The sequence below is a fragment of the Pseudonaja textilis genome, chromosome 1 (assembly GCF_049901715.1).
Source record: "Pseudonaja textilis isolate UNSWEBS1 chromosome 1, rPseTex1.2, whole genome shotgun sequence".
Lineage (NCBI taxonomy): Eukaryota > Metazoa > Chordata > Lepidosauria > Squamata > Elapidae > Pseudonaja > Pseudonaja textilis.
The window spans coordinates 187,001,242-187,027,347 of NC_141990.1; the positions used below are offsets into that span (position 1 = coordinate 187,001,242).

The following is a 26,106-nucleotide window of genomic DNA, read 5'->3' on the forward strand; positions in this document are numbered from 1 at the left end:
ACGGCAGAGTCTTTCGGCCTCTCTCATCAACCGGATAGACTGGGTCCCGCCTTGCCTGTTGACATGGGCCTTGGCGGTAACGTTGTCCGTGAGAATAAGGACGTGCCGCCCACGTACCTGAGGCAGGAAATGGTGCAGGGCCAGGTGGATGGCGTGGAGCTCCAGCCAGTTTATGCTGCAGGCCCGCTCTGCTTGGGAACATTTGCCCTGCGTTGTAAGGGACCGGATGTGAGCTCCCCAGCCGCTCAGGCTGGCATCTGTGGTGATGATGAGGTGCTGGGGATCTTTGAAGAGATGACCCCTGTTGATGGCGGGGTTGGTCCACCAGAGGAGAGATGAGAGGACCTTTGGAGGTACCTTGATGGAGGATTTTGAGTTGCTTCTGCCGGACCTTTGAAACGGGAGCAGGAGCCACTGCAGGGACCTAGTATGAAGACGGGCCCAAGGAATAATAGATATGCATGAAACCATTTTTCCCAGTAATTTAGACAATTCTAATAGAGAAGCCCTCTTTGATCGTCGAATAACCTGAATTGAATTTCAAATACTCTGGAGCCTTTCTGGGGAAAGGAACACTTTTTCCTGCACCGTGTCAATGATGGCCCCCAAGTGGGCAATTCAGGTAGAAGGGACCAGTTGGCTCTTTTTTTGGTTGACCAGAAAACCATGGGCCTGGAGAGCAGAGAGGGTAGTCTTGGTGTCCAGTTCTGCTTGGGATTGGGAATGGGACAGGATGAGGATATCATCCAGATAGCAGTGGAGACGGACCGAGTAGTCCCTTAAGCGAGCTGCCAGGGCCGCGAGGATCTTAGTGAAAACTCTGGGAGCGGAAGCTAACCCAAAGGGAAGGGCCACATACTGGAAATGATGGTGATTGTAACAGAATCTAAGGAATTTGAAGTGGGAAGGCCGAATTGGGATGTGGAGGTATGCCTCAGAGAGGTCTATAGAAGATAGCCAATCTCCTTGCCTGGTGCCCTGCAAAATGGATTGAAGGGTGTGCATTTTGAATTTGCAGAGGGTTAGGAAGCGGTTGAGTCGTTTGAGGTCCAGGATAGCCCTCCATCCCCCCGAGGACTTGGGAACCACGAAGAGGTGGGAATAGAAACCCTGGCCCCGCTGAGAGGGAGGAACTGGCTGGATGGCCTGGATGGAGAGTAAGTGGTGGATGGCAGAATCCATTAATTTGCGTTTGGAGGGGTCCCTAGAGGGAGGAGATGACATGAAGAACTTGGGAGGTTGAGAGTTGAACTTCAGAGCAAGCCCAAACCTAATGGAGTCCCTGACCCATTTGTCGGAAGTGGTAGAATCCCACAGGTCGGCGAAATGTCTCAGCCGACCACCAATGGTGGGAAAGAGACAGGATCTATTTGGAGTGCCGGAAGGGTCTCCCCCCGGAACCCCTGAAGGGACGCTTAAATCCTCCGCCTCTCCTATTTCGATCGCTCGAGTCGGAACGATCCTGGGGATATGATGCTCTATACGAGGGAGGCCTCGGGTACCTGGGGGGGAAGGGGGACTGGTAGAAGGACTGGGAGGACCCTCTTCGAAAGGGCTGAGGGGTTCGGGAGTCAGGCCTCCGAAAAAGAGGAGGAAGGAATTTCTTCTTTCCCCTAGTTTCGGCCAAGAGGGGGTCCAGGGCCGGCCCAAAAAGCTTCTCCCCCTTAATGGGGGCGGAGGCCAGCTTGACCTTGTTCTTCACGTCCGCCTGCCATGGTTTGAGCCAGAGCAGGCGGCGGGCAGTGACCTGAGACGCTAACGCCCAGGAGGCGAATTTAACCGAATGGTACGTGGCGTCAGCTGAGAACTCTGCCGCCGCTGTGATTTTGGCTATGTCCTGAAGCGCCCGTATATTGGATGGAGGGATGTGTGACTTCAGTTGACGGAGCCACCGGATGGAGAATCTGGTAAAGAAGGAGGCTGCGGTGGCCGATCTAATTGCCCAGGCGTCGGCTAGGTGAGCCCGACGCAAGGCCAATTCAGACCTCCTATCCTCGGGTTTGAGGGCCTCCAGGGGGTCACTTGGGGAGGAGGAAGAGGCGAGACCAATAATGGGCTCGTCCACCTCCGGGGTATTGAGGAGGGAACAGAAACTCAGTTCGAGGTTAAACAACCTCTTATCCTGTGTGGATGGGGCCGGAGGAGCCCCCGTAAAGCCCAGTTGGTTAGAAACCAGATCGTGGAAAATGGGAGGGGCGGGAATCACATCCTCGGCCACCATGGGCTGCTTGAACATTGCGTCCTCCGGTTCCTCCCCAGAGGAGAGGGGGGCAGGGGGAGTTGAGTGGCCAGGCCCGAGGTGTTCTTGGCCTTGAACAAGATGGACTTGAACATGTGGGGCTTGAATAACCCCACAAAGGAAAGCTGATCGGGGGTAAGGCCCTCGTCCTCCGACAACTCTGCTTCCATCGGGTCTAAATCCGAAAAGGGTTCCCCATGGAAGGTGGATCCCCATTCAAGGTCCTCCTCCTCCTCCCTGTATTGGTCTAAAATTTCCATTCCCTCCTCCGGTTCCCTTTCTGGAAGAGGGCTGGCCCCCCGGGAGGGTACCTGACCAGGAGTGGGGTCCAGGGTGGGCATGGACCTAGTTGGCACTGGCTCCTGTGCGGGAGCCGTCTGAGGAAGGCTTGGTCCGGCCATCTGCTGCATGCCTTGAGCTATCCCCTGTCGAACAGCCTGCTCCATCCAAGTTCTCATGTACTCAGGCATCTCGATCGTGGCCTTAGAAGTCTCCTGGGAGGTTTCCTTAGCCTGTCTGCGCACATGATGGGACTTAGATTTTGCCTTCAAAGAATGGCGGGAGTTAGGGTTATCATCTGCCATGGTGAGACAACAGAAGTATCAATATGAATATATATATATATATGTGTGTGTGTGTGTGTGTGTGTGTGTGTACAGGTGGTTGGCACGCCTAGGATACGACCTGGGTAAGGCCGGGTATCCAGAAACTGGCCCGCACCCCCTTTTGGAATTTGCAATGAATAATCTGAAAAATATGACCAAAAAGGAAAAATTTTTTAAAACTGCCACAGATATAGACTTTTAATGCACAAATATATCCCATCAGGATAAGGATCCAGGAAAAAACACACTGCAGGGGCAGTGATGGGAGGTTAAGTCTCTCTAAGCAAATCTGAGAGAGAATAAATGCCAGTTGGATGAGATTGGATCACCAATGTAAAGAAATATGAAAATATTCTGTATTAGGGACTGAATAACAACCTGGCAGTTGGTAAAAGGAAGAAGAAGCCAATCAGCCAAATCAACGCCAGCAATACAAGGCCTCAGGCAGCTTGCCCCCCCTCAGGGAGGGAGTGGCTGCTTTTCTACTTCCCCGCCCTGAGTTCTGCTGCGGGAGCCAACACTTACACCAACAAGTAATAAAAGAAGTACAGTTTTTTTCCCTTTTGAGGGGAGAGGGAGATAGAGAGATCAGCCCTACTAGGCCTGGGAGCCTAAGGCTAGGGCCAGCAGATCGTCGCAGCAATAGGAGGCCTGCAAAATGGCGCCCGGCCACGAGGCGGAGCCCAAAATGGCGGCCGCCTGGAAATCGAAAGCAAAAAACGAAGCGGGCCGCTCAGGGCGGGTGCGTCCTGCAAGCCACGAGGGCGAGGACGCTGAAATCGCCTCTGTCTGGGCAATTGGCGTTAGTGGGGGGAAAACCAGAATAAAAGGCTCTGGACCTCTAGAAACGCACAAGGACGGCAAGGCAGGAACGGAAAGAAAATAAATGGCAGGGGGGGGTAGCGCTGAGCGCTGCTAAGCCGCCCGCTCAGCCCCCTGGGGGCGAAAATGCACACCCCTAAGTCTCAAGACACCCACAGATGCGCAGAGGCTAAGGAAATAATAAACTGAAATCAAACCTGTAATTGAAATATTATCCTGCTTGAATCAGCCAAAGAGTGGAAAGCACAATCAAAACACACAGCCTAACTCTGCGAAGGCTGAGCATAAAACTGGGGAACGCTACAAGGGACCACGTGACAGAGGGCGGAGCGTTCCTCAGTAATTAAGCTCAGCCTACACAGACACAGACTGGAGCACCTCCCACTCTCTGGATGATCCGAGCAGCTCGAGGGAGAAATCAATGTTTGATTATGCAACTGATTCAGCTTACTACAGCATTTGCATGATCTGTGGAAAACGGATTGTGCAATGATTTAGAACCATTCTACATACCTTGGCCTGAGATTTATATTTCTGGTAGAGACTTATAGATCCTGTGGTATGTGGGTTTTAGCTGTAGTTTTGGTTAGGATCCTCTCTATTAGTAAAATACTAAAATAGTACAATTTATCTTAATCCTGTGAATGTAGCTTCCTCTCATTCTTTGACACAATGCAATGTATTCATGACCTTAATACATGGTCATGTGCAAAATAATTGCAGGCTTCATTAGCAAGGGAGAGAACAATTCATTATTACAACATTTTTATATCTGATATTTTTATTTTATTGAAATACTTGTAGCAATATAATAATGGGAAAATATAATTACTAAATACATATTTAGTGTAATGCAATATTAACAATCAAGTATAATTTATGTAAAACATGAGAAAATGCAAAGTTTGTATCACAGACAAAGACTCAGAATTATTATTATTATTATTTTTTGTTATCAAACAGCAACTATCAAGAAACATGGCTGCAAATCAGGTGAGGATTTACCTGTCAAATATTTTACAATAATTATTTTTGGCAATCCATGCATAAAGGGTCAATCAATCATTCCTGACAATGATAAACTCTCACTAGCAAGGAATTTTAAGAAGCATGGGGAGCTCAAGTAGTGGGGGTTTAAATTGTATTAAAACTGCTCAAAATATTCTAAGGTAAATTAAGATCTGTTTGTAGTTACATACTACGGTTTATGATCACAGGGCTCGTTGGAGAGAATACTATCAGACTTATGAGATTAATGTTACCTTACAATAAAGTAGAACTAGCTGATCTGGTTGCATTTTCTGTCCGGTCTACCTCATAAAGCTAGCATGAATCATGCAAGTCTCAAATTGGTTCTCCCTTTTCCTTTACAGCCAAAAAACTTTGGGAAGGTCTCTGCTGAGCCTCTTGCCCTAGCCACATTTCTGCTTTGGGCTAAGCCTCCTTTTGGTTGACTGTTCCCTTGATTGTATCCCTTTGCCCTGTCTCTCATGGTCATTCCCACAAACAATCACATGCATATCCATTACTTCTAAAACTTACAGATATCAAATCCAGCAGCAACCATCAGGAAGAGAAGATGAGAGAAGAGGTAGAAGTGTTTTCCCTACTTTCCGTTTGGCACAGAATTCAACTGAATATATATTTATTATCTTAAATTAATCCGAGTAAAGGGTCATATTTTACAGATAGCTATATAAATACATAACACATTCTGTTCTATACCTTGCATACATTTCTGATAACATGTTCAGATATATCAACACCATTGTGTGTATCTTTAGACTGACTTAATCCATGTGAAAAATTAAACTGCAACATGAGAAATACAACAGAATATCACATACTATTTCTATTTCCATATAGCTGCATAAATCCTCTATGATGTCATTGCACAGAAAACGATGTCAAACTTGAAGAATGAAATCCTCTCCATGATCATTGGGAAAGCCTACTGAATCCAATGAGCTTCATATTCAGGTAAATGGAAAGAGGTTTGCAGAATAAATAATATTCCTACAGTCTCATGTTAATATTGTTTTAAGAAGAAAAAACATTTTTACTGACCATTCTTACAGAAGCTTTAAAAAAATGTAGCTGACAATGTGATCAGCTAGTGTGAAATTTGAAAAAATGGATAGAATAGAAATGGAGGAAATAAAAAAGTAAGGATACAACAAATACATCAGTTTTAATCAGGATGGTAGTTTTTATTATTTTATTTTAGAATATGACTGTTTTGATCATTTGGTGTTCTTTCCCAAAGTATTTTTCATGCACAGAAAAAAGAATGTCTATGAATAAATAAAAAAGAACCAATAAATTAGTAGTGTGTTCATGAAAAGAATCTCAACATTTTCAAATAAGTAAATCGCCGTGTTCAAATCTACAATGTATAGTTTATCACAGGTCGTTGGTTTTTTTTTTTTACCCTGGGCTAAAAAGTAAGATTTCATTTTTCTCCTTCTCTGAAGTGCTGTAGAAATAACAAATGTTATTTCACAGAATTCCCTATTATCAAATCAAGCCAAAAGGAGGGAAATTTTACTGAAAAGCTGACAAAGAGCTTAAGCCCCTCTCTCCACAGCTCGTTTCAAAGAGGTATTTGGAAATAAAGCAAAGTGCTGAAATGTTTAAAAGGCATGAGACAGAAATCTATCATCTAAATCTGATTGTGGTCCAAATCTAACCAACTGTTAAGCCGAACATTAAGAATGTAGGTACACTTCTGCCTAATAAAATTGAATCAAACACTTTGCATCCAAGTCTCCATGTGAGCTTTTATGCAAACTTCTAAAGTGCAAAGAATCCTGGGGAGGAAAAGCTATTCTGAGAGCTTTCACATAGTTCATATAATTAGGGAAACCACTTCCTTTCATTGTAAGTGTTCAAAACAGCTGAATTTCTTCTGTCGAAAGAACTGTGATTTGGGTCACCTTTTACTTCCTCTTTCAAGTTTTCCAGGATAAGAAGTAAGTGGCTGTGGAGCACATCAGTGAGCAAAAAAAATATATATCAGTTTTTGTTTTAAAGATTGAACTTGGGCTATTCAAAAGATCACTCGTTTTTTTCCCCATCCTTTGGCTCCTTCCTTTACCCTTTTGCACTACAAGTGAACGTAGTTCAAAATGCCAATTTAAGGGCAAAAAAACCTAGTTTACGATTCATAAAGAACAATTGTGTTTTTGCTTTGTACTTTTGGGGATGAATGTATAATTGGAAAGGGGCAGAAACGGCAATGCGGTGCCCTCTCTACCCTGACATCTTTTAGCAGTTCTAAACATTGAGCTAAAAAAGAAGAAGAAAAAATCCAGATCTGTAAAAGATGATACAGAATAATATTAGCCTTGCCTTTGAGAATAGCTATCAGTAACTCTCTCTCTCTCTCCCTCCTCCCTCTTTTTTTTTTAAAAAAGTGGGGGGGGTTAATTAATGAGGGAGAGTCATTGTATTTAAAAATGACTGTTAAAGCTGTGATCCAATGAAGTGCCATTTGTTCCAAAAGACTTTTTCCCTCCAACCAGCCACTCTCATTTGCAGAGCAGATCCTGTTTCCATAGCATCTCTCTTACAATTAAAAATAAAAATGATCGCACGGACCATCCACGTAATGCGTAAAACAATTTAAGCTCTCAGGCATCTTTCCTCCCCTCCTTGGCTATCATCCAAGGTAAACTCACTATACTTCAGCCTTCCCCAGCCCATCACCTCTCCCAAGTGTGTTGGGACTGCACTGCACACTCTTGCCATGCTGGAGGGAATTAAAACAGATTTAAAAAAAAAACAGATAATCAGAGTTGGAAGGGACCTTGTAGGTCATCTAGTCCAACCCCCGCCTAAGCGGGAGACCCTACACCATTTCTGACAAATGGCAGTCCAATCTTTTCTTGAAAGTCTCAAGTGATGGCACTCCCACATTCTCCTCCATGCTGCATCAAGAGCCCAGGATGGGTTGACTCCTTCCTATAACGTCATAGCTGAGTCTGTACTAAGATATAAAAGCCAGCCCCCGGGAAAGACCCCAGCTTTTGACTCAGCTCCTTTCAGTCAGTAGCTGTGTCTCTGAAAGCTTCTGTTAGATAACACTCAGCAGTTCTCAGCAGTTCTCTTTGGTACTTTTTCCTCGCTTCAAGCGGCTCCCTGGGATCTGGACAGCTGCGCTTCCAGGAGAGCAGGGCTCTCTCTCCTGCAACTTTGGGAGCAGCATTACCAGAGCTCTGTACAGGCAAGCTGGGCAGCGTCTGTGGACCTCCCCTAAACCTGCAGGTTTGAGCGATCGTAAAAAATGATCGGCAAACCGATAAGAGCGCAAGCCAGCTGATCATGTGGCCAGTGTCTGCATTTTCCTTTGCTGACTTCGCTCGGGGCTCTTTATGGCCTAAGGAGCGATTCTTCGATTTTGGAGCCTGTTTCCCCTAGTCAGCAGCCATCTTGGATTGAAGCCTTCCACCACGAGGTGAGCGGCCATTTTGTAAGCCTGGGGGCCATTTTATACCCTAAAGGGCTTCATAAAAAATTATAAACAGTTTCTTTCTAATGCAAGAGCCTTTATTTTACAAATGGAGCAAGATAAGGCTCAGGCAGAGCTTCCCCCCCACCCCAGTGAAACAGTCTCTTAAGCCCAATAAGAGAAAAAGATGTAGGCAATGCACCCAATCAGTCCAGAGGGAGGTGGCTGTTAAAATCAAAGCTAAGGCTCTAGCCCCTAAGAAGGCAACTCAGGCTGAGTTGAGGGCAGAGAAGCGCAGACATGCAGCTCTAGAGAGGCAATTCAACAGAACTATTCAACAGAAGGGAGTGCAACTACAGCATGTTTCAGGTGATACTCGTGGGCCCCAACCAAGCCCTCCCAAGGGAGGAGAAGTTATCTATGAGCCTTTCCATCCTCCATCCTGGTCTCCTGAGGTTCTTGCGGTACAATCAGATCGTCAGGATCTCAACAGATCTGTGCCTTATTTCCAACAGGCTTCTGAGCCCTATGCTCCTCCCTCTCCCTCCAGGCCTTGAACCTCTCCTCAATCTAGGCCTGAAGCTACCTTCACTCCCAGAGCAGCAGGCCTTTGGCCTTCTGCCTCTACCTTTGAGCATAGACCAGGGGATATCCCAGATGTTGTCTCATTGGCCATTAGGCAGGGATTGGCTGAAGGCTTCAAGCAAATTCTTCAACCTCTGGAAAAGGTTCAGGCCCTTCTCCCTTCTCAATCTATAAGTTCCTTGCCTCATCACCCTGATTTACACAGGCCCCAGGACCTCAGGTCCATTCTTCTCTACCAGAATGGGAGGAGGTTGATGAGGAGGGAAGGCCTTCACCATCTGAACACAGTTACTCCTCTCATTCAGTGTGTGAAGAGGGCGAGATTTATGACCAAAATCTTCCAAAGGAAGAGGATTCTCACCCAGAGCAGACATCCTCTGCATTGGTCTTCAAACCTACTCTCTTCAGGCCATTACTCAGCAAGGCTTTGGTCACTGCCAAGCTGTCACCAGAGGAAGTGGCTCCCGAGCCACAAGGAAATCCCTCTAGCCAAGGGGATTCGCTCTTCTCCAAGCCTGTAGTGTATGCAGAGGTTTTGCCTTCTCCCATGGTCAAGGAACAGTGCGCTTCCCCTTCGGCAGGTCCTCACTCATCTTCTTTGGATAAGCATTTCTACAATGTCGGCGCAGCTCTGGACAATGCCCTGGCAGTGCCTTCTGTTTACATTCCAGTTCTGGCCTTGTTCTCATCTTCTGGCACTCCCACGGAGCCAGAAAATATCCTGAAACCAGATGATAAATGTTCCAGACAGACCCTCAAGCGCAATCACCAGGCCACTGCATGGGCTGTTCGGGCTTCAACAGCAGCATCCTTTTTCATGAGGGCATCCATACAGTGGCTGCGCCAACTCAGAATAGATTGCCTGCTTCTGACCTTCGGTCTCACCAAGACCTTAATAAGATTATCACAGCGGTGCAATTCACTGCAGATGCCACTCTCAATTCCACCAAATTTGCATCCAAGGCCATGGCATCTTCTGTAGCAGCAAGAAGATTTTTATGGCTCTGAAACTGGCAGGCGGAGTCACGCCGAAAATGGAAGCTGGCTTCAGTTCCATTCGTAGAAGATAAGCTTTTTGGCGATGCTCTGGAACCTTATCTTATCGAAACCAGAGATAAACGTAAAATTATCTCTTCCTCTGGGAAGAAAGCCGACTATTGCCCTGCTCCTTATCGCCCTCCTGCCTTCCGAGCGGAGACCTCATCTTGCTTCCCCCGCTCTCAGAGGCCGTACTCCCAACACCAAGACCAACGGGCGGAAACATCTGGCAGGCAACAACCTTCTACTGGTAAACGGCCCTTTTGGGGGGGAGGGGGTCGTTCGTTCCGTCGCTCTAAGTAATCCCTCATTCTCCCCACCCATCGGAGGTCGCCTAGCCTTCTTTGCCTCCAAAGAAGGATGCCTGGGTGCTCAGCACTATTAGGTCAGGGTTACAATTGGACTTTCTAACGCCACCCCCAGAAAAAATTTTGAGCTGTCCTGTCTCTCGGGACATTTCAAGGCAAGCCCTCATGAATCAGGCCATTCAGCACCTTCTTGAAATCAGGGCTATTCAACCTGTTCCCCCCTCTCAACGGGGACGTGGGCTTTACTCTCGCCTTTTCATCGTTCCCAAAGCCTCGGGACGGTGGCGAACCATCCTTGATCTAAAATTTCTCAACCAATTTGTAAAATACAGGCGATTTAAAATGCAGACTGCGTTCTATTTTAGAGAGCGTTCAGGAGGGCGACCTCCTCTCTTCCATTGATCTCACTGAGGCTTACCTCCACATCCCCATTGGGCCTCATCATCGCCAGTTTCTCCATTTCTGTTATCAGAATACCCATTACCAGTATCAAGCACTTCCCTTCAGCCTCTCATCAGCTCCAAGGGTCTTCACAAAAGTTCTGGCAGCATTGATGGCATCTCTGCATTCTGTTCCAGTGAGGATCCAATGCTACTTGGACAACATTTTGATTCTGTCCTCTTCCATCCATGCGGCTCATCAGGATCTGCAAATTACCCTGTCATATCTCCAGAGCCACAGATTTTCCATCAACACCAAAAAGAAACAACTCTCTCTCACAACCAAATTGCAACACTTGGGAGCAGTCGGTGATATGTCGTGTTGGGTTTTCCTGTCCCCAGCTCATGGAAAGAGCCTTGCAGAGGTCATCAGCCAGACCCAGCAACATCAAACTGTCCCCCTGTTGCTGCTGTCCAAACTTCTGGGAAAGATGGTCTCCTGTATTGGCATTGTCCTGTGGGCTCGGCTCCACTCCTGACCCCTCCAATGGTTCCTGCTTCCCTATCAATGAGCAGGAACCAGCCACTCATCCATCAGGGTCCCGCTCCCACCGCAAATCCAGAGATCTCTCAATTGGTGGTGTTCCCTGTCAATCTGGAGGGGACTCCTGTTAAGGGACCCAGACAGGCTAGTGATAACCACCAATGCCAGCCTCCTGGGCTGGGGTTCCCATATGCAGGGCCAGATAGCTCAGGGTGTTTGATCCAGGTCAGAGCAGACCCTTCCCATAAATTGGCTAGAGCTCAGAGCCATTTTTTGGCTCTCAAGCATTTCAGGCACTCAATGACTGGCTCTCATGTTCTAGTCCTTACGGACAACATGGCCGCAAAGGCTCATGTCAACCGGCAAGGGGGGACGAGGTCCAAAGCCCTCATGAGAGAGGCTCTACGGTTGGGGTTATGGGCAGAGAAACACCTGTTGTCGATCTCGGCGGACCACATCTCTGGGGTCAACAACTCCCAGGCCGACTGGCTCAGCAGGAGCCTAGTCGACCAAGCAGAATGGTCCATTCCTCCATCTCTATTCAGGGAGCTTTCCCTCAGATTCAGAACACCGGAGGTGGATCTGTTCTCCACTCCTCAAAACGCCAAAGTCACCAGATTCTTCACCAGGTTTCCTTGCCAGGGAGCGGAGGGAACCAATGCTCTTCGGTGCAGATGGCCCAAGGGTCTCCTTTATGCCTTTCCCCTGCTTCCCATCATTCCGGCAGTAATTCGGAAGATGTTGGAGGAATGAGCGGAGCTCCTCCTCCTGGCACCCTATTGGCAAAGGAGGCCCTGGTTTGCGGACCTGGTCAACCTATCTGTGGCTTCTCCTAATTTAACCTCCCTTCACCAGGGGCTCCTGCTCCACCCAGAGCCCCAGTGGTTCAAGCTGACCATGTGGCACTTGAGCGGCAGCAGTTAGAGGAGGCTGATCTTCCAGAAAGGGTCATCCTCACTATCCTGGCGTCTCACAAATCTTCTACAAGGCGCATCTATGATGCCACCCGGAAGACTTTTTCCCGATGGTGCCTCAGGGAGGGTCTTTCTCCTGCTTCAGCCCAGTTGGCAGAAGTTCTTAGCTTCCTTCAGCGTGGGCTGGAGAAAGGTTTGACCCCCAACACCTTATGCAGGCAGGTTGCGGCCCTCTCCTCAGTTCTTTCATGGGGTTCGCTTCCTTCCTTATCCCATCAGCCTTCAGTCAGGAGGTTTATGAAAGGGGCTTCCAACCTCCACCCACCGGTGGTTCAGAGGTATCCTTCCTGGGACCTTCATTTGGTCCTTAATGCCCTTACAAAGCCCCCCTTTGAACCCCTTAGAACAGTGTCTCTCCATTTCCTGACCCTGAAGGTAGTGTTCCTTGTTTCCATCACTTCTGCCAGAAAGGTTTCCGAGCTTGCTGCTCTTTCCATCAGAGAGGACCTTTGTTCCTTTCATGATGATAGGGTTGTTCTCCATCTGGACCCCTCATTTATTCTGAAGGTTAACACCTGGTTTCACAGGTCCCAGGACACTGTGTTGCCTGACTTCTGTCCTCTCCCGCACCATGACTTAGAGCTGCAGTGGCACACGCTAGACGTAAGAAGGGCTCTTAGAATATACATTAAGCGCACTTCCTCCTTCAGGAACTCAGAAGCCATGTTTGTTTCCTTTCCCCTTCTCACTTGGGGCGCAAGGCTTCTTCTCCTACTATTAGCAGGTGGGTCTGGTCTTGCATTGAGCAGGCCTACAAAGCTGCAGCCCTTCTGGTTCCCCGAGGTCTGACAGCGCACTCTATCAGAAGTGCGGCCACTTCTGCTGCCTGGGCAACCCAAGCATCCTTGGAGGAGATCTATCATGCGGCCACGTGGACATCCCCATCTCCTTTCGTCAGACACTACCGTCTGGATGCCTTTGCCTCAGCGACTGCAGCCTTCAGCAGACGGGTGCTTCAACAAGTGGTTCCACAGTCGGTGTGATGAGCCGGACGAGGACCTGCCCGTGGACATGCATGGTATGTCCCATCCTGGGCTCTCGATGCAGCATGGAGGAGAATGGGCGTTGGTACAAGTTACTGTGAACGCCCTTTCTATCTATGCTGCAAGAGAGCCCAGCCCCTCCCTTGATTCGTCCGGAGAGGGTAAGATGTATTACTATATTCATTTTGTGCTTTCAGAGACACCTTTCAGTCTGTCAAATATCTTCACCAAAGCTGTGGTCTCTCCCAGGGGCTGGCTTTTATATCTTAGTACAGACTCAGCTAAATGACATCATAGGAAGGAGTCAACCCATCCTGGGCTCTCTTGCAGCATAGATAGAAAGAGCGTTCACGGTACCTTCTACCAACGCCCAACTTCCGAGGACAAGCTGTTCCATTGGTTGATTGTTCTCACTGTCAGAAAGTTTCTCCTTATTTCCAGGTTAAATCTCTCCTTGTTCAACTATGGTGACACCAGGTAAAGCAATGACAAAAATTGGATGTGTACATTTAAATAATTTAGATTACATTGTCAATCACAGTAATAAAAAAGTAACAATTTAATATCATATGCTATTTGACGTAGCAAATGTAGTTATTCATGCCTGAGTATTTTGTTCATACACTGCTGAACCTAATTCAAGATGGTAGCACAATCTGGTACCATAGTTCATACTCTGTTGCTATACAATGCACTATACAAAAATCACATTTGATTTTTTTTAATGAAAATGCATGTGCTGTATGAAAATAAATGGGCTTTACTAATTCCTGAGGCAGTCTTATGCTTCTCACTTGCCTGTCCATTGCTCTTCCTTTCTTTGATGTTGAATGTGCACTATTGTATTAACATACACATTTGTCATAATTATTTAGCAATATGTTTTGCTGAAACTAAAATCTTGCTGCTCCAGAATCCATCTCAAGTTGAGTTCCACTGCCCTCTTTGGAATAATTGTAACTGGAGTGTAATTAATTAACCTACATTTTTAATTAATCTTGAATTAATCTAAATTGTTAAAGAAGTGTATGATACCACATCTTACAATACTAGACAACACAGTATCAACAGTAGAGACCTTCAAATTTCTAGGTTCTACTATATCACATGACCTAAAAAGGACACCTAACATCATAAACATCATCAAAAAAGCACAACAAAGAATGTTCTTTCTGCACCAACTCAGAAAGCTTAAACTGCCTAAGGAGCTGCTGATACAGTTCTACAGAGGAACGACTGAGTCTGTCATCTGTACCTCTATAACTGTCTGGTTTGGTTCTGCAACCTAACAAGACAGACATAGACTCCAGAGGATAATTAGGACTGCAGAAAAAACAATTACTACCCACCTGCGTTCAACTGAGGAGCTGTATACTGCAGGAGTCAAAAAGAGGGCTGTGAAAATATTTACAGACCCCTCACATCCCAGACATAAACTGTTTCAACTCCTTCACTCAAAACGACGCTATAGAGCACTGCACACCAGAACAACTAGACACAAGGACAGTTTTCCCCCGAAAGCCATCACTCTGCTAAACAAATAATTCCCTCAACACTGTTCAACTATTTATAAAGTATACACTACTATTACTGTTAATCTTCTCATCACTCCTTATCACCCATCCCCTCCCACTTGTGATTGTAGGACTGTAACTTTGTCGCTTATATCCTTACGATTTATATTGACTGTTTCCTAGCATGATTTGATTGTTGATTGTATCCCTATGACTATCATTAAGTGTTGTACATTATGATTTTTGATTCTTAATAAATGTACCTTTTCTTTATGTATACTGAGAGTATTTATTTATCAAGATAAATTCCTTGTGTGTCCAATCACACTTGGCCAATAAACTATTCTGTTCTGTTCTGTTCTATTCTATTCTATTCTATTCAGAACAGCAACTATGAAGGAATGACAGAAAAGAAACCATAGAAAGTAGAATAAACTGAAAAGTTGGCAGAGAATCTGCCTCCATCAGTGTAATTACCCTACCCAAGTTTTATAGCATCTCTTCAAAAACAGTAGCATCATATTTACACTAACCTACACTAACATATGGCTATTCCTCCATTACATCATTCCTTCTTTAATTTATTCTACATCAATTTTACGAAAACTTTCAAAAAGAAAAGATAAAAACTGTAACAAACTAATGTAGAGTAAGAGAAAAAAGGAAAAGAAATAAGTCAAACAGAAAACATAAAGTACAAGAAAAGAAAAGTTAAAGAAAAATAAATACAAACAGAAAAGAGAGGGGAAAAAGATATGAAAAAGTGGTTTCCAATATTCTTCACAGAAGTTATAAACAAAACATATTTTCACCTGTTTCTCTAAAGCAGGGGTCCCCAAACTTGGCAACTTTAAAATTTGTGGACTTCAACTCCCAGAATTCTCCAGCCAGCGTAGGGAGTTGAAGCCCACAAGTCTTAAAAGTTACCAAGTTTGGGGACCTCTGCTCTAAAGGGACATTCTTCTTACTATAATCTATCCTATGTAATAATCAAAGCTATGACACAAGTTCTTTTTTTTTCATCTTTATGCAAAATGTCCATAAGAAGTTTCCAGTTACCAATCAGTGTACATACTGTTTTTTCCCCCTGACAATACAGGTAGTCCTTGACTTACGACCACAATTGAGCCCCCAAATTTATGTTGTTAAGTGAGTTTTGCCTCATTTTATGACTTTTCTCGTCACAGTTTTTAAGTGAATCAATGCAGTTCTTAAATTAGTTACATGATTGTTAACTGAATCTGGTTTCCCTATTTGACTTTGCTTGTCAGAAGGTTGCAAAAGGAGATCACATGACTCCGGGACACTGCAGCCATCATAAATGTGAGACAGCTGTCAGGCATCAGACTGTAAATCACGTGACCATGGGGATGCTGCAATGGTGATAAATGTGAAAAGTGGTTATAAGTCATTTTTTCGGTGCTGCTTTAACTTTAAGCGGTCACTAAATGAACTATTGTTAAGTCGAGGACTAGCTGCATTTGTTATTTTATCTATCAAACATTCCTCCACAGTGGTATCATCAAATATTTCCATCTCTCTCTATATTATAATCTCACTTCAGTAATCCTATACAGAACTGCATTAAATCATTGCTAAACATTCATGTTCCTGTGAAGCAATTCCTGCTATTGTATATTTATACAAGAGTGACCGAAGCGGTAGCCTTTTTCTGTATCTGTTCACTGCCCAGTTAACATAAACAGGTGCTCAATGTTTCCTTACAACTGTTTATGCTGCCCTCTTAAAAAGGAAACTTTCTTCAGACACAGCTTACATGGTAGAAAGGGTAAGCACAGAGGAACTTCGTGAGGTCGCAACTGCATTTATTATTCCATTTAATTTTTTTCCCTACACATTTTGCTCAAGATAGCAAATATTTTGTCTAGTTCCTAGCTTTTATCAGCACAGAATGATCACTTTCTAAACATTCACAAAGAATGGCCATTAGAATATCCTTTAATTTATTGATTTTTTAACGATCTTGTAGGCCACATTAGCTGCCTACAAGCTATCCAGGGCTGCATTTGGCCTGCAGGCCACAGGCAGGACATGCCAGGTCTAAGATTTTGGTAAGAAGATAAACAGAACTGGCTATAATAGAAATAATCCAGTAAATTGATAATCAGACTTGTTCCCTAATGCAAAGCAAGCACCCAGTCATATATACAGCAGTTGAGGAATGGAGCTAAATATCCTTACACACACACTGCACGTTGTTGTGTGCCTTCAAATCCGTACTGACTCCTGGTAACTGCTAGGACTAATCCTTACAAAATTTGGAGACAAGATTTCAGAAGTGGTTTACTATTTCCTTCTTTTGAACAACCAGCTGGTTTTGTGTCTAAAGTGAGATAGAAATCATAATTCCTAACCGGGTGCCTTAACTACTATGCCATACTGGCTCTTTACATACTGCATGCACTGCATTCAAAGATATGTGTGTGTGTGTGTGTGTGTACATATGTATGTATGTAGGTAGGTATGTATATATCTATGTATATGTGTGTATACACATACATTACATACACACAAACACACAACACAATGCTCAGATAATACCATGTTTGACATGTTTCATCTTTAGAGGAATCCCAATGGGGTTTCAAGTAGCCACAACAAACTTATAAATTAGCCACAGCCATATGACTTACTTTGAGCTTATTTTGTGTTTATTTTACTAGAATCTTTTTTCCTGTCTCTTCGCCTTGGTTAAATATATAAAAATTAGAATCATAGGCCTGGAAAAGACCTTGGAAGTCTTCTAGTCCAGTGGTGTCAAACTCAAATTTAATTGAGAGCCACATCAGGGTTATATTTGACCTCAGGGGGCCGGGGATGGGCATGGCCAGCTCAACACCACTGGTCAGGGCTCCGTTTTCAACCGCAACAGCCTCCTGCAGCAAAACTCTTCCAGCAAAAACGGAGTTCCACAAGTTTTGTGTTTGCTGTCAGAGGCCTGCAGGAGGCCGTTGAGACCGAAAAAAAATCCTGGGAGGGCCACATGCAACCCTGCCAAGCTCCACTTTCATTGGGAGAGGCACCATGGGCTGGTTCTTTGTTGTTTCCAGGGTGGCCCCATTGGCCAGTTCTAAGCACCCCGCGGGCTGGATCTACCCTGTGGCCCTTGAGTTGGACACCCCTGTTCTAGTCCAACCCCCTGCCCAAGGCAGGAGACCTTATTGTATCCTAGACAAATGGTTGTCCAATCTTTTCTTGAAAACCTCCAGCAATGGAGCACCCACAACTCTGGGAGGCAAGCTGTTCCATTGATTAATTGTTCTCGCTCTACTACATGTTCCAGCAAGTTTCGTGTATAGTCTAAAACAGGGGTGTCAAACTCAAGGCCCGCGGGCCAAATCTGGCCCACGGGGTGCTTAGATATGGCCCATGGGACTGCCCTGGAAACAGTGAAGGAACAGCCCATGGTGCCTCTGCCAGCAAAAATGGAGTCTGGGGAGGGCTGCAGGAGGCTGTCACGGTCAAAAATGGGGCACGGGGGACTGCGTGCAGCCTACCTGAGCTTCATTTTTAGTGACAGAGGATTGCAAGAGGCTGTTGCAGCCACAAATGGAGCTCGTGAGGGCTGCAAGCGGCCCTCTCAAGCTCTGTTTTCGCTGCTAGAGGGTTGCAGGAAGCCATACAGCTGAAAACAGAGCTCGGGGGCCCACTTTCCCTGGAGAGCGCTCAGGCCACCACAGGTGCCTCCGACACGAGTGACCTCAAGCTGGCCATGCCCACCGTGGCCCCCTGAGATCAAACACAACCCTAATGAGGCCCTCAATGGAATCAAATTTGACACCACTGGTCTAAAACATTCTGTCATATAAATAAGTAATAGGGAACACTACATTCTTTTATGAGCACATCAGACAAAGACATACAAAAACATATTAATTGGGTTATCTGCTGACGTAAAATTCCAGCCTATGTAAAATATTTTAATGTGATTTACAGACTTTGTCCATGAAAAGGGTGAACAGAATTTTTAGAATTACTTTTTGGTGCTAGCTAATATTCTAAAGTGCCTTGGTGAAGAAGCAGAGGGCAATTAAGTGTGATTTTTAAATCAGAGTACTATCAATTGCTCTAGCCTCCAGTAACTTTGGGAGGAAGGGTTTGTGGGGAAAACTTCAGCAACTTCAACCATTTACTCACATAGCTATATTCCTCAGCCTTAGATGTTGTAAACAGACATTTTGTGACTACGTCAATTTATCTGGCAGCTTATTGTCTTTTTGGAAAGGACAAAGTCAGCTGGTGGGCTAGGGAATTGTGTATATTTGGTATAATTTCTGTTCTCCCCCAAATGACTATTAAACTGCATATCACTCAGTCCCATAAATCTTCGCTGGCTAACACAGATTGCTCCATTCATGCTAATGGTTATAAGCACTTATTTCTCAGCCACTTAAATCCTAAAATCCTCTGGGGCTTAGCCAAACCTGATTGCTCTTTGACCCACCAAGACTTCAGAAGTTTCTACTTATACCAGAACCTCTACTATTGTGAAGTGTTCTCCAGGAATCAAGCTAAGTTACAAACTCTTTTTATCTTCTCGGGTTTTTTAATATTTCTTACTAAGCTATCCATTATTTCAAGACCTTATGTTTCTATGTAACCAGCATCCACCTTTGAAACTGTAGGATCTTCATCTAATTTTTTCTATTGTGTTATGAGACAAATTTTTCCAGCTTATACTTATTTTAAAACATATACTTCTTTTGGACTGGAAGAACACAACTTGAATTATATGAATTAGAGGAATTAGGAGATTTGGTTTCTGGATCTGAATGATTGTCAGCCCAATAAGGTAGACAAGACTAAGAAATCAAAGCTATACAGTCCCAAAGGTGTTAATTCAAAAGCCAACTGGGCTTTCTGGTTTTTCTTTGAAGATGTTTAGCTTCTCATCCAAGAAGCTTCTTCAGCTCTATAGCTCTATAAAGCTATATAGGTTGCAAGATTTAATTTGCTTCCTCCTCCCTCATGTTATCTTCTGGGAACAGTGGAAGGGCTTGTCCAAGATATTTGGTCACATTAATTTCTTGGTCCTATTATCTGACTGCTGTTCTCCTCCTGTCTTATTTCCTTTAGAGGTAGTCTTTAGCTTATGACTGATTATTTAGCAACTGTTCAAAGTTAAAAGTTACCTGAAAAGGAGGACTTATAACCATAGATCTGAAGTTCCAATGGGAAAGCCCCAGCCTGAATTCATGTGTCCAGATTTCAAGCACTGAATTATCGCTGCATTTATGGCCACTTGCAATGTCAAGTGACATTATTTATAACGGTTTTGCAGAAAACCAGCAGTTATTTCTAGTTTTCAGAAAAATCTTGCCGATAGCAAACAATGGGTTCATACTTACAACCACTACATTGGCTTTAACAACTGCCACAAAAAACATCATAAAATTGGGCTGGTCATCTAACTTACTTGTTTTACAACCATTATGATTCACAACCATAATGGAAAAGGTTCTATTCTGGTTGTAACTCAAGGACTACCTGTACAGTGATGGACAAGGATCGCAAACATATATTTCACTGAAATATGGGAAAACATGATCAAGATGAATTAAAACTACTGTCTATATACAGTACCAAAACCTAGAATATAGAAAATAAAGATGATTAAAATGACTTTTCAAAATAAAAAAGCAAATATTAAAAGGTATTATGGAGACTTGGTGGAATGACACCCAAAAATGGAATGTAGCAGATTTGTTCAAAAGAAACAGAAACAATAAAAAGAGGAAATATAATTGTGAATGAATTAACTTCACTGTGCTTAAAAAACGTGGATTAAAATGAATGGAAGGATGCAGGAACAATGCTATTGTTGATATTTACTTACTTCAATAAAACTATGGAGAAAATGCTTCCAAAAACAAATTGCAAATCTTTGATCAAGACATGATATAGTATTGGTGAGGACTTCAATTATCTCAGCATTTGTTGGGAGAGAAACACTGCCAAGCATTGTGCTTCCGGGAAATTCCTCAGTTGCCTTTCCAGTAACTTTCAGTGAGTGGAAAAGAGTATAAGAGAATGAGATATTCTTGATCTGACACAACCCAACAGAGAAGACATAAACAAGAAAATAGAAATAGGAGGAGCACTTGGGGACCCATTGGCCCAATGCCCAACTCTATCTTTACTGCATTTTTACTCATTCTGCATTTTTGCTCATACATTTCATCCTTTATTCATTCAGTTATCATTAGTACTTGCCATCACTCTGCACAAAAATATCTCTTGGCAAGGGTGTTAAACTCCTGTCATCACATTGTCACATGACATATCGTGACTTTTTCCCCTTCTAAACCCGGTGTGGGTGCAGCCAGAGTGTTATGCACGGGCCACAAGTTTGACACCTCTGTCTCAGGTTATCTAATTAAAAGTTAACTCAGATATTTCTCACCATAAGATCTGCTCTCCCTCTCCAAAAACCTTACATGTCTACTGTGCCCCCAAATCTACACCAAATAGTCCCACGACAAACCACAATTAGTGTACCCACAAGATTAGAAGTCATCATCTGCAGCAATGCCCATATGGATTCTACATAGGAGAAATGGAACAAACTCTGCACAGAATGGACACAAGACTGACATCACCAATCAAGCAAGACTGAAATAATATCGAAGTATTTTAACCTTTCAGAACACTTCGAAGTTACTGTTTTAGCTGGACTTTAACAGCACCATTAAGTAAGCAGTTGTTGAACTGTCATACATCATGGTTTCAGGCAATCTCAGAAGGTCTCAGGTTCTCAACAAATACAATGGGTTTTTCACATATTAAAATCATTAACCAGCAAGGTGCTTGTAACATGTGTCACATATAGCCTGTTTCTACACAACCAACCTCTCTTCCCTGATCTTTCCTCCACACTTTTTTCTTCTTGCCTTTTCTTGCCCCCATCTCCCCTCCTACATCAGTCTAGTCACTCTGTGTATGTGATGAAGTTAGCTGCAACTCACAAAAGCTTATACCTTTTAATCAGTTAGTTGGAAAAAATACTGCCAGATTCTTGGGTTTTTTTTTTGCACCATAGACTGAATACCTAAGTTGTAATTTCTTGTTGCAAATCTACTGTATAAACAGAATAAACTGCTAGTGTGAATCTCTTGGCAATGTGCTATAAATTAAATTAAACATGCCAGAGACACATAATTCTAACACTTCCAAGAACCCAAACAATATATACAACTACCCTACTCTCAGATTACAAAACTGTTCAATTTATCTAAAATATGAAATGTTTCTATTACCACATGAAATTCCCATGGTCCATATAAATCTTATATTTGCTAGTACAAACAACAACAAGCAAAGCATTTTGATTAAATTTTTCCAAGAATGAAACAGGCTCCAAACTGACTGGCAAAAGTATATTTATGGAAACGAATTGCAATGGCATCTCAATGATTTTAAAATAAAAATGTACAACCAATCATAAATGAAATTATTAACCTTCAACTAATAATGGAATTATATTAAGGCTGAATTTCACAAGTAATTTGAGGATATTCAGGTCTGCGAGGGACACAGAGATTTGTAATCTGATTTTAAATTAAAATAGGAACACTAAGAATTTCCTTGGGTTGGTCTTGACACCTAATGGGCTTATGCATGTACATTTCTTATCAGCAACATAGACATAGTTTGTTACTACTACTTTTTTTCGGCTTCCCTGTCTAATTTTCAATCCTCAGATTTCCTGGTGGTCTTCTATCCAAATAGTACTCTGATCAGCTTTATTGAGATTAGCAGAAAAGGGCTAGGTGAAGCCCCTTAATTTATGAATTAGGGAGGAAAAGACATGACAAGAACTGCTTACTTTAGGCAATGAAAATTATAGTTCTATTTCACTTAGAGATATTTTTAGAAACAACAAAGTGAAAATTAGTTGTCTTTGTGCTAGGCTGCATGATTCCTTCAACTGAATGAGGGACCACCTTAAAGCAGATTTTGGAAGGAGAGGAGAAAGCAAAGTAAAAAGAAGCCATAATGTGCAAGCAGATGTCTACTTGCATAACACACAATAAAGCAGGGGTCTCCAAACCCCGGGCAGCAGCCTGTTCGAAACCGGGCTGCGGGAGAAAGCTCCACTCCACTCATGTGAGTGGTGAACAAACACGCACGTGCATGCAAAGCTTCACTCACACGAGAGGAGGGTGTCTGTGCTGGTGCACAAAGCTGCATCCCCCACGAGTGCAAGTGCCTGCTGCTCGCACAAGTGGAGTTTCCTGCACATATGCAAGCACCCTCTGCTTCTGCCTGAAGCACCATTGGCATGAGTGGAGGGCACGCACCACTTGCACAAATGGAGCGGTGTGCGTCTGCCACTCACACAGCCCCGCCCCATATCAGGCTGGGATGCCAGGCTGGAAAGGTTGGGAACTCCTGCAATTGAGCACAGAAATTGTGGTTTAATTCAGGAATGTCAAGTGAGTGGCATTGCAGCCTGGAGGTAGAACTCTCTCACTCTCAATCAGGAGGCTGTGAGTTTGATTGTAGATAGTAGGAGATATTTCTCTCTCTGGCCGCAAAGAGAAAATATCTGCTATGAACTCTGCATAGGCGTCAGGAAGAGCATCCGGCCAGTAAATGCTCAGCTCTGTTTAATTGCCCCAACTCTGCCCTGATGCAAGGGATTAAAAGAAAAAAAAATCTGGAATATCACATATGGTCCTTTAATTCTTTGGGGTGCAGTTCTATTCTACTCAGTTAGTAAGCTCCACTGAACTCATTTAAACCTACTCTAGAATAAATCTCTATAGAAGAATATAGAATTTTTGACAGTAGACAATTGAATTGGATTTACTAATACTGCTTTGAATTTTACTGTACTATTTTTATTCTTAATCTTTGGAATTTGCATTAATTATTTAAGCTGTCTTGAATGCCATAAAGATAGAAAGTCAGGAGACATGTTAATCATGAATAAATAATAAAAACAAAATATCAAGCAAAGGGGTCTTTTGATCCTGAGAAATACAAATAATCATAATAATAACAATTATTATGATTATTACTATAATAACTATTTTATCCTATATTACAACAATTGTTTCATAAAAACTGAAATAGATTGCTGATATAAATTTTAAAGGAATTTTCTTCAGCATACAGTCCACATTTCAAATACTTGTTCTCAGTTTCAAACATATCAATTTTTTCAATAAAGAAATAAATTACAAATAAAGAAGAAATAAAGAAGAAATAAAGAAAATGAGTTTTGCACTGGCTGTTATACATGTGGCAAAATAGATATTAAGACTACTTAAAATTTGATTTTGTTGTATTTTCTCTGATTTACTGTGTTTACCACTTTGTTTTTTCCTTAAATTCTCCAAGACAACCAAGGGAATGTTGACTTAATGAGAACATTTAATAAGAATGTTGTAATTTGATTTGCAACAGGCAGTGCTCAATTTACAAACACGATCAAGCCCCAAATCTCTGTTGCTAAGCAAGACAATTGTTAACTAAGTTTTACCCCCTTTTACAACCTTTTTGCCACAGTTGTGACAAATCACAGCAGTTGTTAAGTGAATCATGTGGTCATTAAATGAACCTGGCGTCCCCCTTTCATTTTGCTTGTTGGAAGTTGGCTGGGAAGATCACAAATGGGGATCACATGACCCTGGAACAGTGCAACTGTCGTAAGAACTTGCCAGTTGCCAAGCACCTAAATTTTAGTCACACGACCATGGGGAAGTTACAACAGTTGTGAAAACAATGCAAAAACAGTCCAAAGTAACTTTTTCCAGTGCTGTTGTAACTACGAACTAAATAAATGCTTTACTCTCTTCGAACTAATCGATTTGGTTTATCATATTGAATTGGAGCCTACTACTCTGGCTAATCATTGGAAATGTGGATTTAATACTGTCCATAACATAAAAATATTTTCTGTCAAGACTACTATTACTATCAGTAGAGCCTCAGTGGCGCAATGGTTAGAGTGCAGTACCGTAAGGTACTTCTGCTGCAGCCAGCTGCCTGCAATTTGGCAAATCCCACCAGGCTCAAGGTTGACTCAGCCTTCCATGCTTCTGAGGTGGGTAAAATGAGGACCCAGATTGTTGGGGGAAATATGCTGACTCTGTAAACCACTTAGAGGGGGCTGTAAAGCACTACAAAGCGGTATATAAGTCTAAGTGCTCTTGCTATTGCTATTTCCCTGCCATGAAATAAAAGATTGAGATGTTAAAAGTTCACATTCTTCCTATTAAAGCCACTTTCTTCATAGTGTGGAAGTATTCTCTCTGCATCAGGAACCGGCCCTACATATATTATTGCTAAGGAGGAACTTTGATATCCCTTTCCACACACATGCACAGAGCCCCATCGCCACCCTATCCAAGTCAAGAAATATTCACTACTACAATTTCCTCCTCTTTCAAGACAGTCAAATTCAGGATTGTTAACGGCATTGCCTTGCTTTAGAATGGAAGGACAGATTTTTCCTGAGAAATGCCTATTAGTATTACAACACATTTCCAAAAATACAAGTCTGACTGGAATACAATGTTGCACACCAACATTGTCCCAATAGAAAGCATGTGATTCCCACGAAAACCAACATGACAAGTAACTTGATATCTGAGTACCAAAATCCAATTATGGAGCAGTACCTATTTTAGCAAAAGGATAGAGCATCTTATTTACATGGCACAACCTGCTTAAAAATCAGGAAGCGAAAATGATTTGATTCTACTCCACTCATAAACATATTGTTTTTTATATTTACAGTTTAATACATTCTATGTTAACTTTATTTGATTAATTCTATCCTAAAGTTGGGCTATCCAACTTTAAAATGGTTTTCTGGTTTTTGTTAATAGTAGAGTTTCCCAGTATTATATTCTTGAGAATTGAAGGAGAAAACACATGCACAGAACTCAGAAACAGCGAAAACGAAGAGCTGGGGCTATAACTTCCAGTTCAAAGCATAAATATATAAATGCTCAGGGCCTTACCTCTTTTTCTATTTTAAGAAGCTTCTTCACAGCCACCTCCTTGTCCTGAGATACCCATCGGGCTCGATATACACTCCCAAAACTTCCGCCGCCACAGTTTTCAAAGAACTGCAGATCATCGAATTTAATTTGCACAAATGAAGCACCGAGAGACAACATCTCATAATGACAATATATATACCACCAAAAGATCTGTAAGGAAAAAAACATCTATTAGACTTCTGATGTCACGAGTCACTGAATTCTTAACTTTCCTTTATACCACAATGAAAATAAGTTCTTATTGACACAAAAAGCTGTGACACTGACATTGCATACCTTCAGTACAAAGTCCCCAAACTATTTTTTTTTTGTAGAGGAGCAACTAGAATATACAGCACATTTCCTCCTATGTTCAGATCCTACAGCACTACCGGAAAAGGTTCTTGTATGTGTGCCGGCACATATTGAAAGACAGACCAATTCCCTTACAGTGACATACGCTGTCAAAGGGAAAGGATATTTGCAGCTTGCCTAGGAGCTTTGGAATCTAGGCTATGCCATGAATCTTTGTTGAATCACTTGAATATACACAACCTAAGTCCCTGACGAATCTAGCACAACACTCATCTTTCCAGAACAAGTACCCTGGCTGCAAATCTTTGCTAAAGAATAAATGCTTGATTTGGAG

At 43.1% G+C, this 26,106-nt stretch overlaps 1 protein-coding gene across 3 annotated transcripts in view; it reads right to left on the minus strand.

Moving 5' to 3' along the window:
- MAP3K20 (mitogen-activated protein kinase kinase kinase 20) overlaps positions 1-26,106 on the minus strand; it is a 119,466-nt gene that overhangs the window by 82,540 nt on the left and 10,820 nt on the right. Inside the window, exons 1-2 of one of the 3 annotated variants that reach the window (XM_087919934.1) lie at positions 25,755-25,920; positions 25,437-25,628 (exon numbers count right to left, since the gene is read on the minus strand). In XM_087919934.1, coding sequence (XP_087776060.1) covers positions 25,437-25,595 — 159 coding nt within the window. In that variant the 5' untranslated portion in view covers positions 25,596-25,628; positions 25,755-25,920. Of the gene's footprint in view, positions 1-25,436; positions 25,629-25,745; positions 25,921-26,106 lie in introns of those variants that run through there. The other 2 variants (XM_087919935.1, XM_026697045.2) reach the window with 2 other exon arrangements.